General features: G+C 47.3%; 1 protein-coding gene across 1 annotated transcript in view; it reads left to right on the forward strand.

Annotated features, from left to right (window-relative positions):
- Window positions 1–11,603: 11,603 nt before the first annotated feature.
- Window positions 11,604–12,784, forward strand: part of DNPH1 (2'-deoxynucleoside 5'-phosphate N-hydrolase 1) — a 1,996-nt gene continuing 815 nt past the window's right edge. Inside the window, exon 1 of the mRNA XM_040249046.1 lies at window positions 11,604–11,721. Coding sequence (XP_040104980.1) covers window positions 11,604–11,721 — 118 coding nt within the window. The remainder of the gene's footprint in view (window positions 11,722–12,784) is intronic.

A 12,784-nucleotide genomic window follows, 5' to 3' on the forward strand; every position in this document is an offset into this window, starting at 1 on the left:
GGACCATCCCGGCCCGGTCCGGCCCGGCCCCGATCCTTCTCGGGCGACAGCGGCGGCAGCAGCAGAGCGGGGAGCTGCCCACAATGCACTGCGCCGCCAGCATCAGCACCAGCCCTGACATCACCTCCTCACCGCCCCGGGCTCTTACATCATCGTCCTTGCTCTGACATCACATTCCACTCTGCTCCTTTCTCCGCTACTGCGACTCTACGACTCTCTCTCGGATCCAACTGCTCCGACTCCTAAGGTTCTGCTCACTGGCCTCTGCCATTCACTTGACCTCCACCCCCCAGTAGTGCCGTCACTCTTTACCTGTCCCCACAAACCTCACCTGTCCCCATCACCCTTTATCTTCTCCACTCCCAGCGTGTCCCTATCACTCCTCACTTGTTTCCATCAGCCTCAACTGATTCTCCCACAACATCTTCCATACATTCATATTCCTCTAAATTCATTTCCCCCCACCTGTACCCATCCTCTCATAAGTCCCCTCCCCTTTTCTTCTAACACCATCCCTCACCTATAACTCTTACCTCCCTACCTCCTGGCTCAACCCGGACCTTTCTTTCTTTGGCCCTTTCTCCCATCTGTTGACAAACTCTCTTTGTTTTTCTCACCAAATGGGATGAACACTTCTTACTGTGACATAAAACATTCTCCACAATATGAGCCGAGAGAAGCTATTAATACCCTTCTGGACATATTGGATTACTCAACATTCCCTGAGCATACTTTGCATTTTGTTTCTCTCAGTTCCCTTCCTTCCATCCCTCTTGTCCTCAACAAATGCACACTAATTTCAACAATCGTGATGACAGCAATAATAATAGTAGCGATTTACTCCTGCCAGACGCTGTTCTGAGTTTTCACGTGTTAATTCATTTAACCTTCATAACAACCCTTTCAGGTAGCATACGATTGTTATGCCCACTTTATTTTATATATTAGCTTTAATTAATTAATTTGTCTGTGTTGGGTCTTTGTTGCTACACGGGCTTTTTCTAGTTGCAGCAAGCAGGGGCTACTCTCTAGTTGCGATATGCCGGCTTCTCTTGTTTGTAGAGCAGGGGCTCTAAAGCGAGCGGGCTTCAGTAGTTGTGCCTCATGGGCTTAGTTGCCCTAGCATGTGGAATCTTCCCAGACCAGGGATCGAACCAGTGTTCCCTGCATTGGCAGGAGGATTCTTAACCACAGGATCACTAGGGCAGTCCTTAAATTACTTTTTATTGGAGTATAGTTGCTTTAAAATGTTGTGTTAGTTTCTTCTGTATAGCAGAGTGAATCAGCTGTAATATACACATATATGGTCTCTTTTCTGGATTTCCTTCCCATTTAGGTCACCACAGAGCACTGAGTAGAATTCCCTGTGTTATACAGTAGGTTCTCATGAGTTATTTATTTTATACATAGTGTCATAGTGTATACATGTCAATCTCAATCTCCCAGTTCATCCTTTCCCACCTGTGTTCTCTAGGTCTGTGTCATTATGCCCATTTTATAGATGAGGAAACTAAGATGCAGAGAGGTGGAGTAATTTGCCTTAAGTTACACAAACACAGCTAACAAGTGGCAGAACTGAAATTCAAACAGGGTCTGTGCTCCTAACCTCCATGCTGGGAAGAAGGGTCACTGAATCTGCAAGAGTAATCATAGGAGGCTTCTTGGAGGAAGTGCACTCAACTGTAATTTGAAGACTATGTAGGGATTTCTCAACTGATGAGTGGGGCCAGGGAAAAGGGTGGGAGGGACTTCCAGGCTGAGAAGACAGCATGTGGTGCGCTGGGGGTGACCTTGTGCCAGGTTATGAATGAAGGGCTTTGTGTGCTGAGCTAAGGAGAGTGCTTCCTCTGCATCTACGTTTTGAAAGCTGGATAACGTGATCCCCTTCAGAATCCAGGGACTCACTTCCCTGGCTGCCTGCGGTGCTGAAGACCAGCTCTCCCCACTCACTCCCTCTATAGAATTGCCCTTGACCAAGAGAGTTGCCATGCCCAAGATCACGTGCCCTTCTGGGGGACATCGCATAGCCGGTCAATGATAGAGCTGTGAGTACAAAGGCTTGGCCCCCTCACCCCACCTCAGGGCAGCTCGGAAGGGACATCCCATTTATAGACCACCCCCATAGGATGAGGCAAGGCATCTGTTGAGGCTGCGTCAAAGCTCAGCGTCTCTTCTGCCCAGTGCTTCTTCCTTCACCCCTCTTCAGATGGTGAGCTCAGAGCCCTTCCCATAAGCCTGCTGCATGAGCATCCCGTCTCAAACTCAGTGTCCAGAAGACCCAGACCTTTTGAGAAGAAATCACTGAAGAATTTTAAGCAGAGATAAGACAGAGTTTGATCAGAGTATTAGGTTAGAACTCTAGGTTGACTTTTTTTTCTTTTTAAGGTTTTTAAATTTTTTTATTAAAAAAAAAAAACTTTTTTTTTTTTTTGCTGCACTGCATCTTAGATCTTAGTTCCCTGACCAGGGATTGAACCTGCGGCCCCTGCAGTGGCGGTGTGAAGTCTTAATCACTGGGCCACCAGGGAAGTCTGAGCTTTATTAGTATTTTAGAAGTGTTGCTGTGCTGTCTTCTAGCTTGCATTGCTTCTGATGAAAGGTCTGCAGTTATCCTTATCTTTGCTGTTCTGTGTGTAATGTTTTCTACCCTGGCTTGTTTTACAAGCTTCTCTTGATCACTGGTTTTAAGCTATTTGATGATGTACCTTGGTGTACTTTCTTGCACTTGGAGTTTGTTGAGCTTCTTGTAAATGTGGGTTTATAGTTTTCATCAAGTTTGGAAAATTTTGGGCCATGATTTACTCAAATATTTTTTCTGCTCTTCTCTTTCCTTCAGGGACTGCAATACCCTGTCTACTAGGCTGCTTGAAGTTGTCCTGCAGCTCACTGATGCTTTGTTCATTTTTTTCTCAGTCTTTTTTCTCACTGTGTTTCATTTTGGATAGCTTCCATCATTATTTACTCAAGTTTCTTAATCTTTGCTTTTGCGGCATCTAATCTGGTTTGAATCCCATCCAATGTATTTTTTTAACTGTAGTTTATATCTCTAGAAGTTCCATCTGGGCCTTAAAAATTTTTTTCCTATGTTTAATTTTCCTTCTAACTTCTTAAACATATAGAATAGTTATAATAACTCTTTTAATGTACTTGTGTACAAATTTATTATCTGATAAATTTCTGAATCCATTTCAGATGATGTTTCTCTGCACAGTAGGTCATATTTTTCTGCTCCTTTCTATTCCATAATTTTTGAGGGGTGCCAAATATTGCTAATTTTACCTTGTGGAGTCCTGGATATTTTTGTGCTTCAGTAAATATTGTTGCGCTTTGTTCTCGGGTGCAATTAATTTACCTAATTTGATCCATTCGAGGCTTATGTTTCACGTCTTTGTTAGGAGGGAAGTGAGCAGCGTCTAGTCTGGGCCTAATCTTCCCCGCTACTGAGGTAGACCCTTTGGTATCATCTACCCAGTGTGCCATGTATCACAAAGCTTTCCATGCCAGCTGGAGGGAAAGGCACGACATCTAGCTTGTGGGAGCTCTGAAGTTTGTTCGCTCTGCTCCTTTCAGATGGTTCTTTTCCCACCTCAGATAGTTTGCTCACAATGTGTGCTGATCAGTCCTCAGCTGACTTTCATGGAGAACCCTCTGAAAGTCCAGGACTCTGTGTTATCCTGTGCTCTGTCCTGCAGACTAGCTGCCTTGGACTCCCTGGACTCCCCACTCTGTTTCCTCCACTCAAGGATCCATGCTTAGCCTGGATCCCTCCTGCTTGCAGCCTAGAAACCCTGCAGGCAGTCCTCCACCTGGCTTGTTTCCATCTTTCAGGAATCACTGTCCTAGGCTGCCTGATGGCCAATGTTCGGCCAGCATTGTTTTATGTATCCCCTCAGGTTTTTTTGGCTTGTTTCATCGATGGGTCAGATGGTAAAGAATTTGCCTGCAATGCAGGAGACCAGGGTTCGATCCCTGGGTCAGGAAGAGCCCCTGGAGAAGGAAATGGCTACCCACTGCAGTATTCTTGCCTGGAGAATACCATGAACAGAACAGCCTGATGGGCTACAGAAGTCCATGGGGTTGCAAAGAGTCAGACACAACTGAGCAGCTAACACTTTCACTTTTCAACATACTGCAAAGGAAACCATCAACAAGAAGAAAAGCCAATCTACAAAGTGGGAGAAAATATTGCAAATCATATATCTGATAAGGGGCTAATATCTAAAAAATACACAGAATTCATACAACTTTTCAAAGTCCAATTTAAAAAGGGGTAGAGGAGACTTCCCTGGTGGTCCAGTGGTTAAAATCCACCTGCCAATGCAGGGTACACAGGTTCTATCCCTGGTCCCAGAAGATTCCACATGCTGCGGGACAGCTAAACCCATGTGCCACAACTACAATACCCAACTGCCCTAGAGCTTGTGCTCTGCAACAAAAGAAGCCACAGCAAGAAGTCCCCGCACTGCAAGAAGAATAGCCCCAATGCCCCGCAACTAAAGAAAACCCGTGTGCAGTAATGAAGACCCAGTGCAGCCAATTAATTAATTGAATTGAATTGAAAATATTTTTTAAAAGTGGGCAGAGAATTTGAATAGACATTTTTCCAAAGAAGACATGTAAATGGCCAACATGTATGTGAAAAGGTGCCTAACATGTCGAGGAGCAATTAAGCCTGTGCACAGCAACTATTGAACCTGTGCTCTAGAACCTGGGAGCTGCAATTGCTGAGCCCATGTGCCACAGCTGTTGAAGCCTGCTCACCTAGAGCCCATGCTCTGTGACAGGAAAAGCCACGGCAACCAGAAGCCCAAGCACAGCAACTAGAGAGTACCCTCTGATTGCCACCAACTCAGGGAAATGCAAATCAAAACCACAATGAGATGCTACCTCACACTTGTCAGGATGGGTGTTATCAAAAAGACAAGAGGGAGTTCCCTGGCAGTCCAGTGGTTAGAACTCTGAACTTTCACTGCCATGGACCTGGGATCAGTCCCTGGACAGGACATGCAGTACAGACCAAAAAATAATTAATTAAAAGACAAGAAATAACTAGTGTTGGTGAGGATATGAAGAAAAGGGATCCCTTGTGAACTGTTGGTAAAGATTGTGTGTGTGTACAATGGAATATTATTCAACCATGGGAAAAAGAAATCCAGCCAGTCCCAGCAACATGGATGGAAGTTGAAGGCATTAAACTAAGTGAACTAAGTCAGATAGAAAAGTACAAATACTGTATCATATCACTTATATGTGACATCTGAAAAAAAATGACATCATAGATATGGAGAAAAGATTGGTAGTTACCAGAAGAGGGGGGATTCCCTGATGGTCAGGCAGTAAACAGTCTGCCTGCAATTCGGGAGACCTGAGTTTGATCCCTGGGTCTGGAAGATCTCCTGGAGAAGGAAATGGCAACCCACTTCAGTATTCTTGTCTGGAAAATCCCATGGATGGAGGAGCCTGGTGGGCCACAGTCCAAAGGATCTCAGAGTCAGACATGACTGAGCAACTTCACTTTCACTTTCAGAGTGGGGTGTGGTGGTGGGTGAAGTGAGTTGAGGTGGTCAAAAGGTAGAAACTTCCAGTAATAAGATGACTAAGTCCTGGTAGTGGTGACTGTCGTTAACAAACTGTATTATATATTTGAAATTTGCTAAAGTTGGACATTATTTTGCTGACAAAGGTCCGTATAGTCAAAGCTATGGGTTTTCCAGCAGTCATGTATGTATATGAGAGTTGGACCTTAAAGAAAGCTGAGTGCTGAAGAACTGATGCATTCGAACTGTGGTATTGGGGAAGACTCTTGAGAGTCCCTTGGACTGCAAGATCAAACCAGTCAATCCTAAAGGGAATCAGTCCTGAATATTCATTGGAAGGATTGATGCTGAAACTGAAACTCCAATAATTTGGCCGCCTGATGCGAAGAACTGACTCATTGGAAAAGATCCTGATGCTGGGAAAAACTAAAGGCAGGAAGAGAAGGAGATGACAGAGGACGAGGTGATTGGATGGCATTACCGACTTGATAGACACGAGTTTGAGCAAGCCCCAAGAGTTGGTGATGGACAGGGAAGCCTGGCATGCTGCAGTCCGTGGGGTCACAAATAGTCGGACATGACTGAGCGACTGAACGGAACTGAACAGGATAGATCTTAAAAGCTCTCAACACAATAAATAAATTTGTGACTATGTGTGGTAATGGGCATGAACTAAATTTATTGTGGTGATCATTTCAAAATACACAGGTGTATCATATCATTATATACCTGAAACTAACAAAATGTAACATGTCAATTATCTCTCAACTTAAAAGTCCACTTAAGGGGCTTCCCTGGTGGCTCAGGCATGAATGATCTGCCTGAGAGTACAGGAGACATGGATTTGATCCTTGATCTGGGAAGATCCCACATGCTGAGGAGCAATTAAGCCCATGCACAGCAACTATTGAGCCGTGCTCTAGAACCTGGGAGCTGCAACTACTGAGCCCATGTCCCATGACTACTGAAGCCTGCTCACCTAGAGCCCATGCTCCATAACAGAAGCCACAGCAACCAGAAGTCTGAGCACCACAACTGGAGAATAGCCCCTGACTGCTGCAACTAGACGGAAGCCCGAGAAACAATAAAGACCCAGCACAGCCAAAAATATATAAATTAGTGGAATTATAAAACAAAGAAAATGTAATGCGGGAAGAAGCTACAAGCCTTCTTCAGTTACTGAAATATTTAAAAAATAATCCACTTAAGAGAAGCATAACAAACAAAAGAAGTGGGGGTGGGGTGGGGCAGGGAAGTATACTAAATATAAAGGACAAAAGAAGATAATAGGAAAAACTTCCAAACCTGTAAGTAATCACAATAAATAAGAATGGATGAAGTTCATTAATTAACAGACCATCAGCTTTTTAAAAATGTAAATATAGGCTGCTTACTAAAGATGCATTTGAAATACAGAAAGGTTGAACAAAAGGTGTAAAAATATATGAGTCCAAAAGAATTTTATAAAGTGGGTCAAACTTTATAAGGACAAAAAAGGATACCACTCAGAACTTGTATTCACCTACTAGTCTCAGAATACAAAATAAAAATAGTTAAAATTATAGGAAAAAAATTTTTAATTCACTGTCAAAGGGAGGATGTAACAAAATTACCCCAATAATTGATACTTGTTAGCAAGCAAAATCCAACTAGTCCATCCTAAAGGAAATCAGTCTTGAATATTCATTGGAAGGACTGATGCTGAAGCTGAAACTCCAATACTCTGGCCACCTGATACGAAGAACTGACTCATTTGACCCTGATGCTGGGAAAGATTGAAGGTGGGAGGAGAAGGGGACGACAGAGGATGAGATGGTTGGATGGCATCACTGACTTGATGGATATGAGTTTGAGCAAGCTCTGGGAGTTGGCGACAGGGAGGACAGGGAGACCTGGTGTGCTGCAATCCATGGGGTTGCAAAGACTCGGACACGACTGAATGACTGAACTGAACTGAACTGAGCAAGCCATTTGTTATAGTTTTAGTTTTCAAATGTTCTATATCCTTACTAATTTTTTTTCCATTTGATTTATCAATTACTGGGGTAATTCTGTTAAATTCTTCCTGTAGCCAACTCCCAATCCCAGCCCAGCTCTCCATAGTCTGCTTTCTGTTTCTCTAAACACGCCCTTTCCGGACATTTCATCTAACTGCAGTCATGCACTGGGTACTCTTCTGTTCCTGATACTAGGACATAAGTTGGATACACTGACCTGCACACCACCCTGGCTCCCCGCTCCCGTCACTTAGTGCCCCATCCCTCCTACTCAGGCCTCTGCACTGAGCCGAGGATCTGAGCGGCCAGCCATGGCTGGCTCTGCATCCTGACCACCTCAGCTGTGGGCAAAGAATCAATCGCAGGGCCTTGTTTCCCATCTGAAGAAACAGACAAAATACCCCTCTCCTCTTTCTCCTTCAGCCTGAGGTGGAACAGGGATGCCAGACCCCTAGGAAGTGTGGGCCCTAAGGAGATGGAGGCTGGCTGCTTCTCTTGAGGACACAGAGGCGGAAGCAAGATGCTTTGTGTTTCCATGTGCATGTGCTCCTCCTGGGAGGCGAGAACCACAGACAGTGTGACTGAGGGTGAGGAGGGTGAGGAGGGCGCCCTCAAGGTCTCTGGCCCCTGGGGCCCACCTCCTAAGGGTGCGTGTGTGACCGTGTGTGAGAAAGTGCCGGGAGCGCTGGTGCACAGCTGTGCACACGTTTCCCCATGGTCTTATCTTAAGTACTGAGCCCATCAGAGGACACAGGTAGTCTAAGATTTCTTTGCCTTCTCTTTGTGTCCTTGGATTTAAAAAAAATGATAATTGTGACTCATTACTTTTTTTCATTGGAAAATGAAAATTGTTCTTAGAAGTGAGACATGATGTGTTTGCCTGGCTCCCTGCAGATCCTGCTTCCATCAGATTAGTTTAGGGCTGAGCAGATTACAAAGTGCTACCAAACACAGCTGCTCGTTTCATCCTCTCAGTCATTCAACAAACACCTGATGAATGTTTCCTACAGGCTAGGTACAGCTCTAGAAGATGGGGATATAGCAGTCAACAGAGAAAAACGTCTGCCTTCTTGGGGACTTACCTTCTACTGGGTGGAGAAAGACATGCAATAAAATTAATCAATTATATGGTAATGAGAAGAGACCACGCAGAGGAGGGTGGCAGGGATGGGAAGCCACATTGAAGAGGGTGGTCAGGAAGGTAACCTGAACAGACTTGAAGGAGGACAGGGAGTGACTGGGGACTGCTCTGGGAGAAAAGGGCTCCTGCCCACTCAGGCACCTCAGTTGTGTGCAATTCTATGCAACCCCATGGACTGTAGCCCGCCAGGCTCCTCAGCCCATGGGATTCTCCAGGCAAGAATACTGGAGTGGGTTGCCATGCCCTCCTCCAGGACATCTTCCTGACCCAGGGATTGAAGTTGTGTTTCTCAAGTGTCCTGCATCAACAGATGGGTTCTTTACCACTAGCACCACCTGGGAAGCCTGAAAAGGGCTCCAGAGGACAGCAAATGCCAAGGATCTGAGGCAAGAACATGCCCAGCTTGAGGAAGGGGCAGCGTGGCTGCGGAACAGACGCTGAGGCTCAAGGAGCTGGGATGACAGAGGTGAGAGAGGTGCCAGGTCCTGGGGGGCTGCTGAGCCCCTGAGGGGGTTGGGGGTTTTACCCCAAGTGAGATGGGAGCCTTTGGAGGTTTGGCCAAAGAGGGTCATGACCTAACTTCTGCGTTTACAGGTCCCCCTGCTGGAGACCAGACTGTGTAGCAGGAAAGGGGGTGGACTGTGGGGAGGCTGAGAGAGGTGGTGGAGGCTTGGAGGAGGGGGCGACAGTGGAGGTGGAGGGTGTGTTCCCCTCCAGGACCTTATTGGGTCTTCCAGGGCCAGACCCCTCTCCCAAATCCTCTGCTTTAGCTCCTCTGTGAAGTACCTACTACTGCACAGTTGCAATCATTTCACATGCTAGCAAAGTAATGCTCAAAATTCTCCAAGCTAGGCTTCAACAGTACGTGAACCAAGAACTTCCAGATGTTCAAGCCTGATTTAGGAGAGGCAGAGAGGAACCAGAGATTAAATTGCCAACATCCGTTGGATCATAGAAAAAGCAAGAGAATTCCAGAAAAGCATCTTCTGTTTCATTCACTACACTAAAGCCTTTGACTGTGTGGATCACAACTCTGCAAAATTCGTAAAGAGATGGGAATACCAGACCACCTTATCTGCCTCCCGAGAAACCTGTATGCAGATCTAGAAGCAAGAGTTAGAACTGAACATGGAACAATGGACTGGTTCAAAATTGGGAAAGGAGTACAACAAGGCTGTATATTTTCACCCTGCTTATTTAACTTATATGCAGAGTACATCATACAAAATGCTGGACTGGATGAAGCACAAACTGGAATCAATACTGCATGAGAAATATCAATAACCTCAGGTATGCAGATGACACTACCCTTATGGCAGAAAGCGAAGAGGAACTGAAGAGCCTCTTTATGAAAGTGAAAGAGAGTGAAAAAGCTGGCTTAAAACTCAACATTCAAAAAACTAAGGTCATGGTGTCTGGTCCCATCACTTCATGGCAAATAGATGGTGAAACAATGGAAACAGCGACAGACTTTATTTTATTGGACTCCAAAATCACTGCAGATGGTGACTACAGTCATGAAATTAAAAGACACTTACTCCTTGGAAGAAAAGCCATGACTAAGCTAGACAGCATATTAAAAAGCAAAGACAAAGGTCCGTATAGTCAAAGCTATGATTTTTCCAGTAGTCATGTATGGATGTGAGAGTTGGACCATAAAGAAGGTTGAGCGCTGAAGAACTGATGTTTTTCAACTGTGATGTTTGAGAAGACTCTTGAGAGTCCCTTGGACAGCAAGGAGATCAAACCAGTCAATCCTGAAAAAGGAAATCAGTCCTGAATATTCATTGGAAAGACTGATGCTGAAGCTCCAATACTTTGACCACCTGATGTGAAGAACCGACTCATGAGAAAAGACCCTGATGGTGGGAAAGACTGAAGGCAGGAAGAGAAGGGGACAACAGAGGACACGATGGTTGGATGGCACTATCGACTCCATGGACATGAATTTGAGCAAGCTCCGGGAGATGGTGAAGGACAGGGAAGCCTGGCATGCTGCAGTCTATGGGGTTCCAAAGCCTGAGCGACCTAACAACCACCACCCAAGCCAGACCCCTCTCCCAAATCCTCTGCTTTAGCTCTTCTCTGAAGTACCTAGATAATAGTATCTGCCCACTTTCTGAGTTGTTTGGCAGATGCTCAAGCCACCACCCACCAAATGGAAGAAATTAACTACCTGATGACCATGAGCACGTGGCCCACAGACCTACTGGAACCTTAACCCCTGACACAGGGCTCTGTTACCTCAGCATCAACCAATCAGATAACTGTGCAGGAACATACCATACCCTGGGACTCCAGGCCCTCACCTGGCCTTAAAAATGCTCTCTTTTACCCCAGCAGGGAGTTTGGGTGTTTTGAGCCCTCCTGTTCTGAATTCCCTGCTTTTGGGGCCTGGTAGTAATCTCTACCCTTTCCTTCACCCACAACCCCGCTTTGGCAGAGGGGCTTTACTGGGAAACCGGGAGCCGACCCAAGACTGGCTGCTCCAAAGGCTGGCTTCAAAGTTTGGAGATATTTGGAAGAGAGAACCCGTAGGAGTTGCTGACGGATTGGGTATAGGAGCTGATGAAAAGAGAAGAGTTAAAATTGACTCCAAGGTTTGGGACCGAGGAGCTCGGAGGAAGGAGTCGCCTTCGGCAGAGATGGGGGAACCTGGGGGCGGCAAGGGGCCATGAGTGAGGAGGCAAGGACCCCCACCTTCTGCCTGGCGGTGTTAAAGAAGCCCGGGAGGCGCTGGGTCCCCAGACGTGCATATCCTTGGCGTCAACAATTCACAGGTGTGGACCCTCGGGAAGGAAGGCTCCGCAGGACGGGTGGGTGGGGCCGGGGCGCTGGTAGCCCGCGGGCGCCCGCGGGCGCCCCCGGGCGCGGACAGGGGCGCGCGGCGGCTGGAGCGCCGGGAACCTGCCCGCAGGCACTGGTCTGATGGACCATCCGCGGCGGACGCGAGGACAGGGAGCCGGACGTAGGGATCGTGTCCCGGCTGCGGCGCTTCGGAGCGGTTCTTCCCGAGCAGTGGCGGCTGCTGAGCAGGATGTGAGCGGTGAGGCTGCCTGGGCGCGGGCGGCGGGGAAGGCGAGGGCGGCTCTGGCCCCTGGACAGAAACTGCGCTCAGTCCGTGCTGCTGGGCTCGCCCACCGGCGGGGAAGCTCCGGGCGGGGTCCTACCTGAGAAGGAACTGCGGCCAGGGATCAGACCGCGTGCGTCCGACCTGGGAGCCCACTCCCCGCATTGTTACGCTCTTGACCTTTTGGGTCCTTCGTGGAGAACTGCTTGGACTCCTTCCGGAGGCTTTTGTAGGAGCAGAATGGGAGGGGGCCGCGCTGACCTCTTCTCTCTCACCTAGCACAGAGCTTCCCTTTCACGTAGAGGTATCAGCCCTCCTTGACCCGACAGACCCCAGACCGTCTCTCTCAGATCCCCTGATCAGCCTGTTGCCAGTGCCTCCTGCTCCTGCGGCGAGGTAGTCCCGGATCCTGGCTGGTTTTCTACTTGGGAAAAGGTGCCAGAACTCTCGCACTTCTCAGAAAACCTCAGGGGTGTGTCCCCATTTTCCCTCCCATGGGCAGAGCCGGGATCTGTAGGACCCAATGCAGTTCTCAAGGACCTCTTTATTTGAATTTGATTTTTGACTGCCCTGGGTCTTCATTGCTGCGCACGGGCTTCTCATTGCAGTGACCTCTTTTGTTGAGGAGCCTGGGTTGGGTAGTTGTGGCCTGTGGGCTTAGTTGCTCCACGTCGGGCATGTGGAATCGCCTCTGTTCGGGGATGGAATCCATGTACTCTGCCTTGGCAGGTGGATTCTTAACGACTGGGTCACCAGGGAAGTCCCTGGGGCATCCTCTTTAAAATGATGCATCACAAAGTTGCTGGTGCTTTGGGAAGGGCCTGTGCTCAACAGTGTTCTGAGGGAGCTTGTTGAAAATGCACATTCTGGGATAAAACCTTTGAGTCCATTTTTAATAAGCTCTCCAGTTATTCTGCTCTGCTCTGGGGCGTGTGACCCTCATGTTCCCAGTGGGTGACATCGAATCAAGCTGGAAAGCTGGGATCCCTGTGACCCCAGGATCTCCCCTGCCTTCACACCACCTCCCACTGGTTACACT

Source organism: Oryx dammah, unplaced genomic scaffold (assembly GCF_014754425.2).
Source record: "Oryx dammah isolate SB20612 unplaced genomic scaffold, SCBI_Odam_1.1 HiC_scaffold_11, whole genome shotgun sequence".
Classification (NCBI taxonomy): domain Eukaryota; kingdom Metazoa; phylum Chordata; class Mammalia; order Artiodactyla; family Bovidae; genus Oryx; species Oryx dammah.